Consider the following 22383-nt stretch of genomic DNA (forward strand, 5'->3'; position numbering starts at 1 on the left):
TGACACGGTTTAAGAAAATTACATAGGTTTCAGGGGCACAACTCTACACTACATCATCTGTAAATTGTATTGTGTGTTCATCACCCCAAACTATGTCTCCTTCAATCTCCATTTATCCTCACTTTACCATGCAGTTCTACTTTTAGATATTTGTAAGCTAGACTTTTAAAATATTTTATTGATTTTTTTTAGGAGAGGGAGAATGGAGTGAGAGAGGAAGTGAAAGAACATTGATGCAAAAAAGAAACATAGATCAGATGGTTGCTTCTTTTACATGCCCCAGTGGGGGATGGAACCCACTACTCAGTCATGTGCCCTGACAGGAAAGTAACTGGAGATCATTCAGTCTATGGGATGATACCCAACTAGATGAGGCACAGTGGTCAAGGCTCCATATTTACCCTTTTTATTAACTCCATACCACTTTCCATGGTGGCTGCACCAACCTGCATTCCCACCCATAGTACACTAGGGTTTCCTTTTCTCATCATCTTAGCAAACAATTGTTTGTTGAATTATTGATGATAGCCGTTCTGACAAGAAAAGCAAACATGTTTATCATATCTTTTTAATACTGAGGCATAGAACATACCTCTCAATTTTCCAATTTATTCTTAACTGTAAAAAGATACTTCATTGGTAAACACCAATTTACCAAATAATACTCTTTTCATTGCCTCTTTCACATCTCTGTTCCTCAGACTGTAGATGATGGGATTCAGCATGGGAATCACAATGGTGTAAAATGTTGACACTATCATGTCATGGTCCAAGGCATAGCTGGAACTCGGTCTCACATACATGAAGAGGATGGTTCCATGATAAACTGACACTCCTGTTAAGTGAGAGCCACATGTAGAGAAGACTTTTTTCCTCCCCTCAGCAGAACGTGTCCTCAGAATGGCCAAAAGAATGAAGCCATAGGAGATCAGGACAATCAGGATAGTGACGATCTCAATGGAGCCCACAAGGTAGAAGAGTAGAAGCTGGTTTATGTAGGTGTCAGAACAGGAAATAGCAAGGAGAGGAGGGACATCACAAAAGACATGTCTGATTTCATTGGAGGCACAGAAGGATAGGCTAAATGTGGCTACTGTTTGTATAGAGGCATTCACAATGCCACCTATGTAGGAAGCAATGATGAGTGTCACATAGACTCTGGGTGACATGCTAACTGAATACAGGAGAGGGTTGTAGATCGCCACATAGCGATCATATGCCATTGCAGCCAGGAGGAAGCATTCTGTGGTCCCAAATGTAACAAAGAGAAACATTTGTGCTACACAGCCAACATAAGAAATAGCTTTGCTCTCTTTCAGGAAATTGACCAACATTTTGGGTGTGACAACTGAAGAATAACAAGCATCTAAGATGGACAGCACACTCAGAAAATAGTACATAGGGTTGTGTAGCCGAGAATCCATAGTGATCAATATGACCATTCCCAAATTTCCTATGAGAGTAAAAAGATAGATAGCTAGAAATAGTAAAAACAGAAAGACTTGCACCTCAAAATCACCTGTGAATCCTGTCAATATAAACATAGTGACTTCAGTCACATTTTTAATCTGAATCTTGTATAAATCAAAATTTGAAGTCAACTGTGACATTTTATTTTTATTTATAGATTATAAAGCAGTATTGTTAAAAATAGCATCTACCATATTTTATCCCCTTGATTTGTTTTTCTTAAAGGGCCTACAAAATCCTTGGTGTTGAGGGAATAAGCAGTGATGAAGAAGTTGAGGCCAATGAATGCATTATCCTGTTAAATTAAAGAAATTTTAGTTAAATGACTGGCTAAATTTGTCATATTTTTAAAGATCTCAATATATGTGCTTTAATTTCCAATCTTTTGTCAAATTTACTTCCACCTAGTTTCATAACCCACCATTTTAACATTCACAAAGATGAACAAATATAGAAGTTTTAATCCAAAATTGTAATAGAAAAGATGCATTTGAATAGGAACGCTAGCTTTTCTATATTGTACATGAGATGCGTTTTGGTAACATTTACAATTTTTAAAATGAAAGCAGCTGCACTTATATCACAAGATTGTTTATAAATTGGAATTGTATTTAAATGAGAAAAATATAAAATTATTTTAGATTATTCCCAGATGACTATAAAATGAGCTGCACCAGACTTACACTTGAACATATGGGGCAGCCTTTCCCCACCAAACCATGTATATGCTCTTTTTGGCTGGAGTCCCTTTCCACCAGCACTTGCTGAGACTGGGGGAGGCACCTTGTACACAGGTCATAACAGAACATTGGTTTGCTTTGGTTGTTCAGTTTTCTTTCTTGATACACCTCTCAGCACGTTGTCCATTTAGGCCTGCACAGTTTATTAGATTGTTAATAGTTGTCCCATTGAAGTTAATGCCAGTGTTAGATTTTTTTATTTATATACTCATTAACCTTATAAAATCCTTGGGTGTACTTTTAAGACTTATGTATGTCAAGAATAAGTCATGATGGTTTCAATATATTACAGTTTCTTAAGGAGTCACTAATATTATTATTAAAATTACCCAATAATACTTATAACATTTATAAAAGCTATTGTTAAAAGAGCAAGATTACAGTAAGAGACACAAGGTAGTGTTTTATTTCTAGTGTGTTTGCCTTTGCCTCTGGACGGATTCTCATGCAGCAAAATGTGAAAAAGAAGAAAGTGTATAAAAGAAGGGAAGCATTTCCTCTCCCTGGGCTGAATTCTTCATGGTTTGAACACAATAAAAGGCAATGTCTACCATATTGAGGAGCAAGTTTTTGGGAGTCTGGCTCTGTTTCCTCTTCAGTGTGTTACTGACTGAAGGAGTGAAAGAAAAACCACAGTGTATGGGCCCAGGGATGTACCACAGACTTCTATTTGTGAGAAAAAACACACATTTTTTGTCAATGCTCACCCATCAAGAAAAAAATGAGGACATCTACATAATTGATTTTTCAGAAAGGTCTTCCCAGATGCTTGTGTAATACTTCAAATCACAGAATAAATAGCTTTTCTTTTTCTGAGAAAATTCCATACTGTTTTCCCTAATGGTTGTACAAGTCTGCAATCCCACCAACAGTGAGCTGTCCCTTTTTCCCCACAAACTCTCCAACATTTGTTGTCTGTTGCTTTGTTTATGATAGCCATCCTGACTGGTGTAAAGTGGTATCTCATTGTGGTTTTAATTTGCATCTCTCTGATAGCTAGCATTATTGAGCATCTCTTCATATGTCTCTGGATCTTCTGTATGTCCACCCTGGGGAAGTGTCTGTTCAAGTCCTTTTCCCATTTTTTCATTGGGTCAGTTGTCTTCTTAGAGTGGAGTCATTTAAGTTCTTTGCATATTTTGACCCAGCAATTCCACTGCTGGGATTATATCCTAAGAACCCTGAAACATCAATTTCAAAGAACCTATGCACCACAATGTTCATAGCAGCACAATTTACCATAGCCAAGAGTTGGAAGCAACCAAGGTGTCCATCAGTAAATAAATGGATCAAAAAATTGTGGTACATGTACACAATAGAATTCTATGCAGCAGAGAGAAGAAGGAGCTACTACCCTTTGCAATAACATGGATGGAACTGGAAAGCATTATGCTGAGTGAAATAAGCGAAGTGGTGAAAGACAAATACCATATGATCTCACCTTTAACAGGAAGCTAAACAACAAAACAAACAAACAAGCAAAATAAAAACGAAGACACTGAAATAGAGAACAAGAGGACAGTGAACAGAGGGGAGAGGGGAGGGAATTTAAGGGGAAAATGGGAGGGATTTAGAGAAACAAGTATAAAGGACACAGGGACAATAACTAAGGGAGGTGGAAATGGGAGGGAGGTGGAGAGCATGGGGCAGGGTGCACTGGGATGGGAGAAATAGACAGAAAACTGTACTTGAAAAGTAACTAAATAAAATTAAAAAAAGAATAAATAGTTTTTCAAATGTGGGGATACCACCACCCCACACACACAAAATGCTCATTTAATCCTTACAGGTTCTACAGTAAAGAAAATACAACTAAACTAAATTTCAACTTCTGTGTAAGTACAGGCAACTAACTATACTCTTGAGAATACAAACACACAAATATCTTAGAGTAATTTTCATTTGACTTTGAATAGTTACATTCATAAAATAAGATAAAATCAATTAATACTATGATTATGTATTAGTGTATTATTTGGGCATTACAACAAATTTATTTCTTTTTTTGTTTTTTAAAATATTTTATTTATTTATCTTTAGAGGGGAAGGGAAGGAGAGAGGGAGAGAAATATCAATGTATGGTTGCCTCTCATGTAGTCCCTGCTGGGAACTGGCCTGCAACCCAGGCATGTGCTCTGACTGGGAATCTAACCATAATACTTCGGTTCACAGGCCCGTGCTCAATCCACTGGCCCTAGCTACACCAGCCAGGGCCATAACAGCAAATTTATTTCTGTTTAACAAAATGTCTTATTCCCTCTCTCTCTTTCACCCATCTTTGCCCCAAGAGATTCAGGGGCAAAGCAGGAATTAGGCAATCAGAAGGGGCACAGTGAAAACAACAAAAAGTATGCAAGCAACTTTACAAAATGTATTAATGTGTAGTCTACTAAAGGAATCTGTTACAAACTACACATTGACTGTCCCACAGGAGAAGTTTCAGCAACAGCCCAGCTCTAACCTTTACTTACTGATGTGTCTGAGATAATACAATTGTGTAAGATTAAGAATATTATATTTGTGTTCTAAAACCTCGTATTGAAAATCTCAGATTAACATCTAGTGACAGTAGAAACTCAAAATAGTAAGTTTATTTCCCCAAACCAGAGAATAACTAAGATCAATTAAATTTGCAGGCATAACTTGTTCTACAACATGAACATGGTATGATTCCAGAGGGCATATTTATGAGATGTATTACAATGAACATTAAAGTGTTTTTACTTTATGTGAAGGATACATTCATATGAAACATGGCTTCCAAATTTCATTTAAGCACAACATGTGAACAGGGAGATATGGAATGAGTTTTTCTTCAAAGTGTTGAGCAATGGCTGAACACCAAAATGGAAGCTAAGTATTCTTCTTTTAGTTATACATATGTTTTTTTGAACATGGTACTTAAGATATATTTAAATACCTTTCCCATGAGACTATATCCAATGAGTCCTTACATTCTATGGCATCAAGAACCTTAAAAAGAAAGAACTTTAAAATACATTTCTGTCATTGTATTTTGACTCTAAGCAAGACAGTAAAATGACATATTTGCTTACATTCTTCTGATAATTTTGAACATAATAATATTCTCATAACTCTTGATTTCTCTGAGTTTATCTGTAGTGCAAGATAGTGGTTTATGAGTGAAGGTATATTTTAATCCAAATTATGTTCCATTAGAGCCATGAGCTTCCTCACTGTAGGGAACTGGGGGGACGATGGACAAGATGTATGGGGCTCATCTACTTCATTGAGGATACTCTTCAAACAGGCATTTTGGTCCACTAATATTTAAGGACGTTAGAACTGATTGTGTTTACATCTAACTAATTTCACTCAAAGAGATAGACATTGGAGGGACGTATATTAGATTTCAAACTTTAACAAAAACATGATCATTCTGGAAAACGAAAATTAAACGAGCTCCTCACCCCTCACACCGTCAGAAAGCAAGCATCACCATCCAGCTCTGAGAACCGCAGTACAAACACTAAGCCTGAAACAGAGCAAAGCTATCAGAGCAGCTACAACACACTATGAAGTGGCTGCTGGGCGTTAGAATTTTCATGTATGTTATCTTATGTTTTGTACACAGCAGCCTGCAACTAGTTCAAACCCCTTTTGTAGATGAGAAAACAGGGAACCAGCTAGACCTATAACTTGATCATGCTCACAGTTACTAGTACAGCCAGGATTCGGGTCCAGGGGTTTCTCTCTTCAAACCAAGCTCTCTTCAGTTGACCATGAAACGGTCTCATTGTGAAATGCTGCAAATTTGGAAGTGTTATCCCCTGGAAATAGTGCAACATAACATCCTCTTGCATCTGATTTCACTTACATAACCACAAGCTCAAGTAAACCATTGTATATTTCCTTAAAAAGACAAATTAAAGTGGCTTCTACATCAATTAGCAACCTAGCAAAATGAGTTTTAAGTTCATTTATGTCCTTTCATGACAACAAATATGATTTCATAATGATATATACCCGATGGTTGGTTGATAGTTAATTTTCTTCATTTCATAATTTTCATAAATTTAAAATGCAGTCCCTTATTTCTATTACCTGAATTCTGTTATCTTCCATTAAAAAAATTAAACCTGATTTCCAATTTACAAATTTATTGACATAGTATGTTGCACCTTTCTTAGTCTCTCTGATACTTCCCTAAATTTTCTCCTTCAATTTTAAATTCGGCTCTAAGTTAAGTAGAAATTTCTACCTCAGACTTACATATTAAAGCATATAATCTAGTTTGAGATTCAGGATTGTAACAGCAGATATTTTTAGGTGATGGAACACCTCTCTTCTTACCTGTGGACATGAACTGCTCACTCAGTGAGGCTGTGCTAGGAGCATGAAGCATTTGGACTCTTCTTATACCAGTTTCTCCAGCTCTTCTTGAAGTCCACAGGGGCACTCCATGGAGAAAAGAGACGAATTCTCTTCTGGGACAGAAAATGTGTCAAGATGACTTTGTTGTTTTGCATAGTAAATGAGAGGATAACTGTAGAGCAAAAAACAATATGGTCAAAATGATTACATACAAGCACTTCAGACTTAAGTATAAAATGACATTTCACTGGCAAAAAAGGTTTGAGCAAGACTGGAAAAGAAATTGAATAATTTAGAAATAGATAATAAGTTAGAACTAGAACATAGTTCTAGCTCTGATATTCAATAGCTATGTGCCATGTGCTGAGAACTTAAGTTGTCTGAAATTCAGTTTTCTCTGAGAATATAACCTGTTTACTTGTTTCAAAGCCCTCTAAGTAAGTACATAATAAAATAATCTGAAAGCCTAAGCTATAAATGAACCACAGTGATTTAAAAAAATTACTGTACTTATTTAAATTAATGGACCACACTTCTAAGTGATATGAAAGATACAGTGAAGATGATTGGTATTTAATAGGGGAGATAAGATATGAATACCTGAACCAGAATTGTTGAAAGCAGAGGTGGGACAGTGCACAGGCAATGGTAACACTCTGTGTAATAGAGCATTAGAATATGAGAAATCAGGCAGAGATCAAGATCAAACTTTGAGTTGCATGAGGACTTGTCTTAAGGACCCAATACAGCAATCCACAGACTAGCAGTAGGCTATATATACTTTTAAAAATTAAATTTATTGGGTTGACATTGCTTAATGAAATTAGGTAAGTTGTGTGTATACAAATCTAAGATACATCATGTGTATATTAAATTGTGTGCTCACCACCCAATGTCAAATATTCTTCTGTGACCATATATTTGACCCTGTTTTTCTTCAATACTCCATGTCCCTTTAAGCTGGTAACCACCGTAGTATTGCTGTACCTGTGAGTTTTGTTTTTTTCTGGTTTGTTTATTTATTGTTTTCAGTGTTATAGTTTACATGAGTGAAATCATATGGTTATTGGCTTTTTCTCTTTGACTTATTTTGCTTAGCATGATATCCTCAAGATCCTTCCATGTTGGCACAAATGGCTGTGTCATGTCTTTTCTGCTGCCTGAGTAGTATCCCATTGTGCCTGTGCACCACATCTTCTTGTCCAATCACCTGTCAAAGGACACTTGGGTTCTTACAGTGATTTGGCCACTCTGCATAATGCTTCAATGAACATAGGGGACATATATATCATTGGAAATAAGTGTTTTCAAATGTTCATGTAGGTATAGGCAGAAGAGGGATTGCTGGGTCATATGGTAACTCTAGTCTTAATTTTTGAGTAACCTTCATACTGTATTCCATAATGGCTGTACCACTTTCGATTTCCACAGGAGGGAATAAAAGCTTTCATTTTTCACCACAACCTCTCCAACACTTGTTATTATTTGTCTTGTTGATAATGGCCATTGTAACAGGTGCAAGGTGGTGGCTCATTGTAGTTGTGATTTGCATTTCCCTAATAGCTAGGGAAGTGGAGCATCTCTTCATACATCTGTTGGCTTTTCATATGTCTTCCCTTGACTTTGGGGTCATATTCATGAAATATTCTGTAAGACCAATGTCTCTAAGTTCAGTACCTATAAATTCTTCTTTGAAATTTATTATTTCAAGTCTTATTTAGGCATTTAATCTATTTTGTGTATGGAGGCAAATGGTAATCTATTTTCATTCTTTTGCATGTGGCTTTTTAATTTTTCCAGCAACATTTATTGGGGAGGCTTTCCTTTCTCTATTATATGTTTTTGGCTCCTTTGTCAAAAATTATTAGCCTGCACACATTTGGGTTGAGTTCTGAGCTCTCCATCTGTTCCATTAGTCTGTGTGTCAGTTTTTCTGACAATTCCATGCTTTAAAAAAAGTTTATTTGTATTTTATACTTTATGTTACAGTAGTTCCCACTTTTTCTCCTTTTCCCTTCTCCACCCAACCCCACCCTTTCCTCTTCCTGAGTTAATGCCCATATTGTTGTTTGTGCCCTTGGGTTGTGCATAAATGTTCTTTAGTTAATACTTCACCACGTGCTACCTCCTACTTTGTTCCTTTAAGTAAGGGTTGCTCTGCCTGTTTGGGGTACTTTGTTGCTTCATAAAAGTCTTATGACTTCTTTTTTATTCTATGTCTTTTAAAAAGTGTAATTGATATTTTTATGGGAATTGCATTAAAGCTGTATATTACTTTGGGTAACATGGATATTTTAACTATGTTAATTCAGTATCTTTCCATTTCTTTGTGTCTTTTTCCATCTCTCTTAATAGTGCTTTGTAAGTTATAGTGTATATGTACCTCATATTCTTTGTTAAGTTGATTCCAAAGTAGTTTTTCATTTTTTGCAATTGCAAATGGATCTGCTTTTTCCATGTCTTTTTCTGAAATTTCATTGTTAGTATATAGGAATGCAATGAATTTTTTACATTTTTGTATCCTGCTACTTTATTCTTAGTTTATTGTGTCTATGCTTTTTTTGGTGGAGTCTTTCAGGATTGCTATATAAAGAATCATGTGATTATGTGCAAAGAGTGACGATTTTACTTCCTCATTCCCAATTTGGATGCTTTTTATTTCTTTCTCTCACCTGATTGCTGTGGTGAGGACACCCAGTCCTACCTGGAATAAGAGTGCTGAGAGTGGACATCCTTGTCTTGTTCCTGATCTTAGCAGAAGAGCTCTCAGTTTCTCACCATTGAGTAGGATATGAGCCAAGGGTTTGTCTTATAAGGCCTTTGTGATGTTGAGGTACTTTCATTTCATACCCATTTTATTAAGTGTTTAATCATAAATGGATGTTGTATCTTGTCAAATACTTTTTAACCCATCTCTTAATATGATCATGTGATTTATATCCTTTATTTTGTGAATGTGCTGTTTTACATTGAAAAGCATCAAAGACCTTAATATAAAACTTGAAACAATAAATTGCATAGAAGAAAACATAGGTACTAAACTTATGGACCTTGGTCTTATGGAGTATTTTATGAAGTTGACCCCAAAGGTAAGGGAAGAAAAGACACAAGTAAGTGAAAGAGACTGTATTGAACTAAAAAGATTCTGCACAGCAATAAAAAAAATTTCCAACAACGCACAAAAGTGACCATGTAAATGGGAGAAGATACTGGCAAACAACAGCAGTGATAAAAGGTTAAATCCAAAATACATAAAGAACTTACTTAACCCAAACCCAAACAAGCAATCCAATTTAAAAATGGGCAGAAGACCTGAACAGACATTTCTCCAAGAAGACATGTGAAAACTTTCTCCATTCTACATCTTCCAGAAGCTCCCTCTCTGCTGAAACCTCACCTTCTTGCTGCACCTGCCCAACTAACTGACATTCTTCTTAGCACTTTTTCCCTCCAAGTGAACCATGTCCTTTTTAACAGGAGCATGAACCCCCTGCTTCAGAGATCCTCAGGGACCTCTCACCCTACCTCAGTCTGTCACTGTCCTTTTGTGACAATCACTCTGATTGAGCCTGGGTAAAAGTGGGGTGCTTCTGGAAAACTGAAGAAAAAATAAAGTCTTTACTAGGACTTCCTCTCAACCTATGTTAAAATTTTCTATTTTGGTCCTAGGTTTGCCCATGCATGTTTATTGTTTGTGTGCATATACATTAATTGATCAAAACCCCAAAATATCTTTATTCATTTTCTGAACATCAACATGTAGTACATTACTTCAGAGGTGCTTACTTTTTGTTATTGAAGAAATTATCATGTTGCTATTTTAAGCCAGAAGGTAATTGGGGTATATTCCCCCTAGGGCATCTCCTATGGGTTTTATCAGAGTTGAATGGGTTGATATAAGCAATCTAAATGAACCATATTTCTAATGTACCTGAACATGTATTTGCTGTTCTACAGGTAAGAGGCAGTTTCAGAAAGTATGCAGAATATTTTAATAGGTAAGATCTCAAGTAATGGGTCAAATATATGTTATGAAATCCCCAGTGTTAAGCCCTTTAGTTGTTGCCTATTGCATAGGTGAAATCATCCCAATCTAATTATTGCAGAGCCTAAGAATTGAATGACAACCCTTTCTAGAATGAAAAAGACATTGAATCTCTGTCTTAAGGAAATTGAGAATGCTCCCAGTAGAGTGCATATTTTCATTTTTCTGGTGAAAGCATGTCAGACCACCATGAAGTACCAAAACAGTAAATATCTCAATAGTAAGCAAGAAAACATTTGACACATTCACTAGCTGGGGTTTATTTTCCTATAATGAGTAAAATAATAATTCTGTTAGGTTTATTTTAGTAGCTATATAATGTTGAAGCCACCTCAGATCGCTACTTGTCTCCTAAGGTTTCACTAGTCTTAATAGTTTAAAAAATCTAAATACATCAAGGCCATGTGTTGAGTATTTCTGTTGGGGGTGGGATTGGGAGGTCAGTTGCAGAATAAAACCATGGCATATGGGGGGCAGTGAAAGGTGCCTGCACCCTGGGTGTGACTAGGATTGACTCTGCCTCTGGCACTTTCTCATGTGAGAGTTTCTACATAGGTGAGATATAGGAGCATGTGCAGAAGTCCTCTCCCACAGCTCAGCTAGTGGCTACTGTCATTCCTCTCCTCCTGTGCAAGCTTGGTGTCTCAGCACTGAGCCCAGGATTTTATGGTATTCCACCCACTATTAATGTTCTAATTTTTGGCAGTGGGTTTAGCTTAATTAATAAAGGTTGATATTATATTCCTAAACTCTTTATAAGTTACATGGTAATTTTCTCATTATAACTCTGAGCCCTATCCTTATGTCCTAATGAATACCATTCATACCCATCTATTAGAAGTGATGGTTGTAAGAGAAATTTAATGAAAGTATTTACAATGGTACTTTTCATGATCTTATTTACTCAGTGCAGAATTAAGCCCACTGCAATGTAGAAGAAGGTGTGATGGTGGGCTGTGTGTATTTTTGTTGTTGTTTTAATAAATGATACAACTCACAATCCTCTTCATGTTCTAGTCCAGACACAGAAGAGTACACAGAGTAAAAAGTAGAATTATAGTAAAATTCATTAGATTTAATCCAATAGAGAAATGTTGCAGTGCAGAATAATTATCACAAAATGAAAATATTACATGTAGATAAAAACAAGATATCTAGTTCAAGGCTCTGGTCAACCATGTTTTTCAATGACATAGTTATACCATTAGTGTTGTGGACCAATATTAGCTAATTTTTAAAAGTGAATGCTGTAGTGACAAACTTCACTTACATGTACATGTTAAATTTATAACAAAAATTGACATAGTTTTAAAACTTGTTTTAAATATTTACTGTTTTACATATCTAATTTATCTGTGTCTGTGCATTATTATTTCTGCTCTGCCATTTAAATTTACTGCTCTTTAAAGAAGAATAAATTTTGGAGGGAAGCCTAACATCACACATGACTTTGAATGATGGAGGTGAGCCCACACTTTCAGATTCTAGATATTATGTCATTTTCCTTGTACCAAGTGTTTCACTGAACTGTTGAAAAGAGCTGTATAGGGGTGGAGGTTTTTCTTGTGATTTCTACTTGCATTACAAGATGGACTGACTGCATCCCATTTATCAAAGTTTGTTTTGTTACTTCTGTCACTTTTGTTCGAACCTCACCTACATAAATTCTTCCATCAGACCCTTTCTTTGATCAATTGTCATGTCATCCTTCATCACGGCATTCCTTAAATTCAAAAGAACTGTGTTTTTCCCCTCTATTTTTTAAGAATGGGAGGGGGGAATGGAGACAACCATACTTGAACAACAATAAAAATAAAATAAAATAATTACAAAAGGAAAAAAACAAGTTTATATAGTAATCCATTTAGGTCATCCCCAAAGCTATTATTATGACTATAGTATTTTGAGGAATCATACATGCAATCTCTTTGGGGAGCAATATTTTTTAAATGTTGATGCACCTCAAGTCACAGAAAATGTCAAATGCTTTCCAAACAGTGACAGACAGCTTCATGTACAACAAAAACTTTCAGAATTGCAATTTTTAAATAAAGCAGCAAAGCTGAGATTTGAAAAAAATATTTTTTAAATGAAAGGAAATATTGAAAAGGATTGTATTGTGTCAGAGCAGCTCAAAAACGTTCAGTTCATCAAAATAAGTGGTTAAAGTGCTCCAATTTATGCTGCAAGTTTTTTTGTTTCAGTACATGGGATTCAACCTAAATTCTGCCTTCTCTAATATTTAGTATGAGTAGTTTCTGTTTTCTTTGCCTTTAATCTTCCCAATAATTATATGATAATGTATTCTCCTGCCATTGACAATTCTTCTACTTCATTTTTCCCAGAAGATTGTTGGTATGTGCTTTGTTCTCTAATTCTGGGTTGTTGTTTTTTTGCAAAGGATGATTTTATTAATTCTTAAGTATACATAGACAAACACACATAAGTGTATATGCAAAGGCACAGAGTGGAAGGACCACCATAGCAACAGTCATCTCTGGAGAATGCACTGAATTGGGTGGAAGGAGGAACTGGAAGGAGAGCATCACATTTTGCTGTCTGTATTTCTGCCCTTGGGGAATTGTTTTATAAGCAATTTTTAATTGTTCATTGACAAATAAGTACATGACCAATATGAACAGTGAAAACAGTCTTACACAAATGTGTGTAGTGTTTTAACAATCAGGGTCTTCTAGGAGAAAGGTGCTAGGGCTTCTCAGTCTTTGATTCCAAATGGCTTCCTCTCTCATCAATAGGATCATGCTAACATATTGAAACTGGAGCTTGAATTAAAATAATATACAAAGCATAATTAGCAGCAGATTATGTGCCCTGAAGGCTGGCTCAGATTTTCTAGGGGTGGATGTAAAAAATTTAGTAAATGAATGTGAAAACACACTTGAATAAAATGCCTCCACCAACTGGTATTATATTATGGGCTAATAACGACACCATCAATTCAGGTTCCCCTATCACTTTGATTCTTATTTAAACAACCATTGGACTATGAAGGAAAGATTTATTTCTATAGCTTCTAGCTGATTTCTTGGGTTTATTAACTTTTACATAAAGTTTTCTGTCTAGGTGTAATGATTGTTTCTTACTTTTGTTATATTTCTAGTTACTGATTTTTCTTAACTTAGTTGCAAATTTACCTGGTTGTTATTTCACTGAATCCAAATCAACATTATGCAAGTGTAATACTCTAAAAGGAAAATTGTATTCCTTGTCATTTCTTATCATTTGTTCAGTTTCACCACAGAATTTTGAGAAATAAGATGAACATATATTAAGAATTTAGATTTCCACAAAGAATACAAATGAACAAATACTTGCCCCAAAGGACAATGTAATGCTGAGCAGTTTAAAACCAAATTGAATGATAAACAAACCATAAACATACAATTTTATATTGAATCATAATCCATGTTCTTAAGGTAATACTGATTATTTTTAATTTAATGTTTATTATATTATTTCCATTACCATTTAGTCCCCTTATACCTCCCTTCTCCCAGAAATCATCACACTGTTGCCCATGTCCATGAGTCCTTTGGCCTTTTCCCTCAGTCCCTCCACCCCCTGATATCCCATCTCCACCACTTCTCATCTGCTCTCCATCTATGAGTCTGTCTCCATCTTCCTTGTTACTTCAGTTTTTTCATTAGGTTCCACATATGAGTTACTTTTTATTCAATAAGATATGGGAGTTGGAAGATTTTAGAGTGTAACTCATAAAATGTTAAAATTTATTAGGCTATTAGTGTGTCAAACAAAGCTAATTTAACACACTCTCTATTGAAACTTATTTTAAAGATTCAGTTTTTGTAATATAAGTTCACCTTCATAATTCTTTTGTTTTGAGATGAAAATTAATGTCATAGTTATATAATAAAATGTTTTTAGTTGTTTATTTGTGTTTTAATGTCATTTTGCAGGAAAACAACTAATGGAATTCATTGGTGAATTACCAACCTGACTTCACGGTTTTAAAATAATATGAGTTGAGCCTGGGAGTTAAAACCCAAATTTTTCATTTGATTCTGTAGTGAGTGGCATCACACTTTGACCGTTGGCCATGATCCTGGTTCTTGTTTTGCAGCTAAGAAATTATTCACTGAGAAGAAATAAATATGAAAATATAGGTCACTTTAACTGAGTCACAAATGAGCTCATTTGGTCAGAACACTGAATGAAAATGTTATAAATAATTTCAAGTTTTATTCATGAGGTTTCAACATGAAGAATGCCACTGAAGTTACTACATTTGTACTGAAGGGCTTCACAGACAATCCAGAAGTGGAAGTTGTCTTATTCTTTCTGTTTCTAACGATTTACCTGTTCACTCTGATGGGAAATTTAGGGCTGGTTGTATTGGTCATTGGGGATTCCAGACTCCACAACCCCATGTACTACTTTCTGTGTGTGTTATCATCAGTGGATGCTGGATTTTCCTCAGTAATTACACCAAATATGTTAGTAGATTTTCTCTCCAAGAATAAAGTCATTTCATTGCTTGGATGTGCAACACAGATGTTTTTCGCAGTTATTTTTGGGACCACGGAATGCTTCCTCTTGGCTGCAATGGCATATGATCGCTATGTGGCAATCTACAACCCTCTCCTGTATTCAGTTAGCATGTCACCCAGAGTCTATGTGCCACTCATCATTGCTTCCTATGCTGGTGGCATTTTGCACGCTTGTATACACACACCAGCCACATTTAGCCTATCCTTCTGTGCCTCCAATGAAATCAGACATGTCTTTTGTGACGTCCCTGCTCTCCTTGCTATTTCCTGTTCTGACACTCACATAAACCAGCTTCTTCTCTTCTACTTTGCGGGCTCAATCGAGATCTTCACTATTCTGATTGTCCTGATCTCCTATGGCTTCATTCTTTTGGCTATTCTGAGGATGCATTCTGCTGAAGGGCGGAGAAAAGTCTTCTCTACATGTGGCTCTCACCTAACAGGAGTGTCAATATTTCTTGGGACAAGTCTCTTCATGTATTTGAGACCAAGTTCCAGCTATGCTGTGGACCATGACATCATAGTGTCAACATTTTACACCATCGTGATTCCCATGCTGAATCCCATTATCTATAGTTTTAGGAACAAAGATGTAAAAGAGGCAATGAAAAGAATATTTGGGAAAATGGTGTATGAATAAAGTACATTTCTCCCTAACCATTAAATATAAATAACATAAGAATGGTTTTTGTTCTCCTCATATCAAAAAGTTATAATAAAATTTTTGTTGTAGCATATTAGTGTCTTGTTATTCATCTTACACCTTTTTTTAAGATCATAGTGAAACTTCTGCCTGTTCAGTTTCTACAGAAGCAGGGAAACTGTATCATCCATTTCTTTCATACTTAATCCATTCTCAGAAAAACACCACACACACATATATCTACATATATGCTGATAGTGACTGCATTAGTTTGTCAGGTCTGCTGTCACAAAGGACAATAGAGTAGTTAGTAGTGGTTTATGCCACATAAATGTATTCCTCAGTGTTCTGTAATCTAGAAGTCTGAGATGAAGTTAAAGCAAGTTGATTTCATCTGAGGTTTTTCTCCTTGGATTGTCCATAGCCATCTTCCCCCTGTGTCTTCACCTGTTGTTTTCTCTCTGAGTGTCTGTCCTAATATTCTCTTCTTATAAAATACTAGTCATATTAAATTAGGGACCACCTGAATACCACATTGGAACTTAATAATCTTTACAAGCCTTCATTTTCTAATAAAGTCACATCCTGCAGTATAGGTGTCAGAATTTCAACATAAATACTGGTACATGTTTGCATATTGACTCATACATGGTCAGATACCAGATACATATGTGTTCTTTTCTTTAAATGTATAGTGTTCACTTTTACCTTCATAGGATTCCAGCTGCAAGCACAAGTACCTTTATGATTATATCTGTCAAGCTTGAGCAAACGCTACCTAATTTATTCATCACTGGCAAAAATATTATTTTTTATTGTTGTTCAAATATAGCTGTCTCTATTTCCCAGCAACCACTCCCCCCTGCCCCACCCTCAATCCTAACCCTCCTTTGGCATTGTCTTTGGATTCTCTATACATGTTCCTTGACGGCCCTACCCTTTCTTTCCCCCATTACCTTTCTTCCCCTCTCCTCTGGTCACTGTCAGTTTGTTCTTTATTTCAATATCCCTGGCTATATTTTGCTTGCTTGTTTGTTTTATTAATTAGGTTACATTTATAGGTGAGATAATATGATATTTGTCTTTCACTGCCTGGCTTATTTCACTTAGCATAATGCTTTCCAGTTCCATCTATGCTGTTGCAAATGGTAGGAGCTCCTTCTTTCTTTCCGCTGCATATTATTCCATTCTGTAAATGTACCACAGTTTTTAAAAAAAATGTATTTATTCATCTTTAGAGGGGGAGGGAAGGAGAGAGGGGAAGAAATATCGATGTATGGTTGCCTTTCTTGCATCCCCAGCTGGGAACAGACCTGCAGCCCAGGCATGTGCCCCAACTGGGAATCAAACTTCAAGCCTCTGCTTCGCAGGCCCAGCTCAATTCACTGAGCTACCCCAGGCAGGGGTGTTTGCCAGTTTTTTGATCCACTCATTAACTGATGGGCACTTAAGTTGCTCCCAACTCTTGACTATTATAAATTGTGCTGTTATGAGCATTGGGGTGCACACATTGTTTTGGATTGGTGTTACAGCATTCCTAGGGTGTAACAGCAGAAGTGAAATTGCTGGGTCAAAAGGCAGTTTCATTTTTAGTATTTTGAGGAAATTCCATACTCTTTTCCATAGTGGCTGCACCAGTCTGCATTTCCACCAACAGTGCATTAGGGTTTCCTTTTCTGCACAACCTTGCCAGTACTTTTTGCTTATTTGTTTATGATGGCCACTCTGACTGGTGTGAGGTGCTATTATTGTGGTTTCAATTTGCATCTTTCTGATGGCTGGTGTTGATGAGAATCCTTTCATATGCCTCTGGGCCCTCTGTATGTCCTCCTTGGAGAAGTGGCTGTTCAGGTCTTTTGTCCATTTTTAATTAAATTTTTGTCTTCCAGGAGATATGTCATTTGAGCTCTTTATATATTTTGGAGATCAAACCCTTGTCTAAGGTATAATTGGCAAATATATTTTTCCGTGTGGTTGGTTCTCTTTTCATTTTGCTGGTGTTTTCTTGAGCCATACAGAATATTTTAGTTTGATGAAGTCCCATTTGTTTATTCTTTCCTTTATGTTCTTTGCTCTAGTGGACATATCAGTGAAAATGTTGCTGCGTGGAATATCTGAGATTTTCCTGCCTATGTTCTCCTCTAGGACTTTTACAGTGTTGTGCCTTATATTTAAGTCTTTTATTCACCTTGAGTTTATTTGTATGTATTGTGTAAGTTGGTAATTGAGTTTCATTTTGTTGCATGTGCCTGTCCAGATATCAAAGCACCATTTTTGGAGAGATTATTTTTACTCCATTTTATGCTTCTGTCCTTTGGTCAAATATTAGTTTACCATAGAAACATGGATTTATTTCTGGACCCTCTATTCTGTTCCATTGGTCTATGTATCTGTTCTTACACAAGTGCCAGAATGTTTTGATTACAGTGGCTGTATAATATAGGTTGATATCAGATATTGTGATCCCTGCTACTTTGTTCTTCTTTCTCAAAATTGCTGAAGATATGCAGGATTATTTGTGGTTGCATATACATTTTTGAAATGTTTGTTCAGTATCTGTGAAATATGTCATTGGTATTTTAATAGGGATTGTGTTGAACTTATAAATTGCTTGACACCAAAACTATAGCTCACAGACCACTTACCAAAGAATCATTGGTATCTGACTGTGGATCAAAGCACTCTGCTCCTCCCTTAGGTCTATGCATTAGTAGCAATTCTAAGTACAGCCTGTAATTGGGAGACCATAGGTAATGTTTGTGAATTCTTGATGTCATTATCATGCTTTCTGTGATGGTGCATTTCACTGCCTTTTTTTAATTCATCAAAAGCACAAACAAAATACATTCTTGCATTTTTGACAATATACAGAGAGTAGTCATGAACATTTATAAAGATCATACTTAAAGTCAAGCATGATAAAAGACAAGCACACTTTGGAGAGCAAGGCACACCCAGCTTGCAGATGAAACTCTTCCCACAACTGAGTCCCTGCTGATCTTGATGCTTTTCCCTAGAGGCCTGGTGCTGGTCCAGCTCTGGGTTTGCTTTACTCTGACCCCTCCCAGCCTGTGATGCCTGTGCAGATGCTCTCCCTCTTCAGTCCCTGTGCCAAGGAACCAAGATACAGAAAAGTGTGCCTGCTGTGTTCATCTTTGACACTGCTTCCCACAGACCTGACTTTCATTGCAAGTGCATGTGTCCTTTAAGAACAATTTTAAGTGGTAGTTGTCCTTCCTTCTTCCTTTTTCCTTCCTTCTACTTTAATTATTGCTATTATTATTTTTTTTAGTCTTTCAATCACATTTTTACTCTGATTTACTTTGGAATAATTTTAAAGGTTAAAATATAACTATAGAATCAAGTATAATTATTTATTTCTTTTTCTTTTTTTAAATTTTATTTAGTTATTTTTCAAGTACAGTTTTTTGTCTGTTTCTCCCATCCCAGCCTTCCCCGCCCTGTGCTCCCCAAGTGTACTTCAGCAACAATAAAAAGGGAGAAATACTCTGAGTACTCTATGCTCTAAAGAGTTTTTTTTGGTTGGTTATAAAAATGTTTTCAAGCAATGAAAACAAATTAATAATAATAGTAATACTAATTATTACTATTATTATTCATAGTAATCATTACTATTATTATGAAAGCAAATTAATAATAGCAATAGTAATGATTACTATTATTATTAATAGTAATCACTATTATTATTTTTACTATTTATTACTATTATTTTTACTATTATTATTACTATTATCATTTTTACTATTATTAGTTTTTTTGGTTGGATATAAAAATGTTTTCAAACAATGAAAACAAATTAATAATAATAGTAATAAAAAAATTACTATTATTATTAATTTGTTTTCATTGTTTGAAAACATTTTTATATCCAACCAAAAAAAAACTCTTTAGAGCATAGAGTACTCAGAGTATTTCCCCCTTTTTATTGTTGCTGAAGTACACTTGTATTCATTGTCTTCTCACTAGTCCTCCCCACTCAACACATTCTCCCCTCCCACCCTCCATACTACCCCCCTGTTGCTTTTTCCATGTGTCATCATACATTTTCCTTGACAACCTTTCCCTTTCTTTCCCCTGTTATCTCCTTCTCTGCTCCCCTCTGGTTGCTGTCAGTTTGTTCTTTATTTCAATGTTTCTGGTTCTATTTTGCTTGGTTGTTTGTGTTGTTGATTAGGTTCTACTTTTAGGTGAGATCATATGGCATTTGTCTTTCACTGCCTGGCTTATTTCACTTAGTATAATGCTCTTCAGTTCCATCCATGCTGTCAAAAAGGGTCAAAGTTCCTTCTTTCTCTCTGCTGCTTAGAATTCCATTACATAAATGTACCGTAGTTTTTTGATCCACTCATTTACTGATGGGCACCTAGGTTGCTTCCAGCACTTGGCTTTTTAAAATTGTGCTGCTATTGGGGTGCATAGATAATCTTTAGGATTAGTGTTTCAGGTTCTTAGGTTATTTCTTTAAAGCAGGATTATTATGTTTAAATAGCCCCTTAGCAGTATAAACACAGAGCATTTCTTTTCACAATATATTACTTTAAACATTGTTTTTGCAATTTTCCTCATGTTTAGAATTACCTAAACATGCTATTCATGCAATACCCTCTTTTAAATGTTTCTTCTTATTGAGGTCTGATATGCTAATTATGATTTTCCCATTGTTTCCTTTTTATTTTTTATTCTTCTATTGCAGTTTACATTGCATATTATCCTGCCATAGTTTCAGTTGTACAGCAAAGTGTCTTGCTGCTTCACATACCCACCCAAACCAAACACATTTCTCACAGCATTACTGACTATATTCCCTGTTGTGTAATTGGTATCTGTGTTACTACTCTATAACTACCCATTTGTACTTCTAAATCCCTTCCCTCTTCTCATTTAGCCTTCAACCCCTTCCCCTCTGACAGCCATTAGTTTATGTATTGCTTGTAGAAGGAAGTGATATGAACCAACTTACCATTTAAAAGTACCACTCTGGCTCTAGAATGAATTCAAATGGGATAAAGCCAAAATATAGGGACAAGATAGGAGGATGCAGCAATAATCCTAAAACTGAGGAGATGTTTCATTGTTGGGGGTGTGGAGGTACACAGCAGAGAAAGTGTTGAGAAGTACTCAGACTCCAAATATATTCTGTAATTAGAATCAAAGTAATGTGCTGATGAATTGGATATAAGGTGTATGAGATAAATGAAATATTCCAGGAACATTCTTTTTTTCAAAATTTTTTATTGAATTATTTATTTATTTTTATTGTTTAAATTCTTAAGTCTTTGCCTGAGCAAGTACAAAGGTGGCTTTCCTTATATGAGATAAACATTCAAATATTGCTAGTGCCTAACAACTGAAAGTTATCTGCTGAACATAAACTCTGTTACCTTTATATCTAAAGCCTTTTGAATATTATCTGGAATGTGGTAAATGCTCATCAAAATATATTACCATTATGTCTATCAATTATTTTGAAATATACAGCTGTTCATATTTTTGGCATGCTTTACTCTTGCCTCATTTTTATCATATTTATATTAAATAGCATTTTGGCATGACATAGTAATAAAGAAGATTATGTCTTAACTTATTTAAGACTGCATTTTACATAAAATACAATGTGAACTAATATAACAAGGAAATTTCAAGGCAAATGTGAATAGTCTAAATTATGTTACCTGTAGATTATAGTACAAATGTGTAATAACATTATATACATTATTTCTAAACTGTAATGTAAACAAGCTAAAATACTTTAATTTAATTATAATTTGAATTTAACTAGCTTTCCTTCACCTTTCATGTTATCTACAACTCATAGAATTAGGTCAGGATCTTTGCCAATATAATCCATGAAGACACATTTCCTAATCATAGAAATGGACATAGGTGAAAACATATTTTACAAAAAAAACCATGAAAAATAAAAAGAGCCCATAAATATATGAAATGAGTGCCTCCTACTGGATACATGGCCTGCAACCCAGGCCTATGCCCTGGCTGATAATTGAACTGGCCACCCTTTGGTTTGCAGTCTGGTGCTCAAACAATTGAGCCACACCAGCCAAGGCAAAAGTAAGTCATATTTTTAAATGGTACTGCCATATAAGGGAATTTAAAAAATTAAACAGAGAAAAATAATGCATAATAAAAAGATTAAATAACTTAGCTGTTTTTTATTAGAAAAAAATTAACATTTAATTTCTAAAAAGGAAGCTGCACTTTAAACATTTAAAAAGTATTCAGAAAGAATAATCAAATATCATTTTATGAAGAAAACAATACAAACTTCAAAGAAATAAAAATTCTATAATTGAATAAAAATATGTAGCCAATTACAAAAGCTTATCAGAAAGTCAAATTTAGTGATAAAAAAGATTTGACTTGGGGGTGGCAAACACACCATACAATATAGATGATGTATCATAGAATTAATTGTACAATTGAATCCGTTTAATTTTATTCACCAATGTGAACACAATAAATTTAATTTTTTCTTTGTTATTTACTTTTATTTTTTATTTTAGTTGTTCAAATACAGTTTTATGCCCTTTACCCCCATCCCGGCCCACCTCCCAAATTTAATTTTTTAAAAATTCACCAGTG

The 22383-nt window shown here is 35.3% G+C and overlaps 2 protein-coding genes across 2 annotated transcripts; one reads left to right on the forward strand and one right to left on the reverse strand.

The window, feature by feature from the left end:
* Positions 1 to 614: 614 nt before the first annotated feature.
* LOC128626531 (olfactory receptor 1094) lies at positions 615 to 10484 on the reverse strand. The gene is made up of 2 exons (XM_053659211.1): positions 10461 to 10484; positions 615 to 1574 (listed from the first exon to the last, which is right to left on the reverse strand). The coding sequence occupies exons 1-2, from the start codon at positions 10482 to 10484 to the stop codon at positions 615 to 617; spliced, it is 984 nt and encodes a 327-aa protein (XP_053515186.1).
* Positions 10485 to 14829: 4345 nt separating this feature from the next.
* LOC119061706 (olfactory receptor 5T2-like) lies at positions 14830 to 15759 on the forward strand. Its single transcript, XM_037162339.2, has one exon. The coding sequence runs from the start codon at positions 14830 to 14832 to the stop codon at positions 15757 to 15759; it is 930 nt and encodes a 309-aa protein (XP_037018234.2).
* Positions 15760 to 22383: the final 6624 nt, after the last annotated feature.

The sequence above is a fragment of the Artibeus jamaicensis genome, unplaced genomic scaffold (genome assembly GCF_021234435.1).
Source record: "Artibeus jamaicensis isolate MK-2021 breed Jamaican fruit bat unplaced genomic scaffold, CSHL_Jam_final scaffold_614, whole genome shotgun sequence".
NCBI classification, from domain to species: domain Eukaryota; kingdom Metazoa; phylum Chordata; class Mammalia; order Chiroptera; family Phyllostomidae; genus Artibeus; species Artibeus jamaicensis.

Coding starts and splice junctions, on each gene's coding strand:
- LOC119061706 (XM_037162339.2), top strand. CDS start 14,830: ATGAAGAATGCCACTGAAGTTACTACATTTGTACTGAAGGGCTTCACA.
- LOC128626531 (XM_053659211.1), bottom strand. CDS start 10,484: ATGTTCAGGTACATTAGAAATATG. Junction 1,575..10,460: donor TCAGGTACATTAGAAATATG/GTTCATTTAGAT, acceptor GATTTATACAAG/ATTCAGATTAAAAATGTGAC.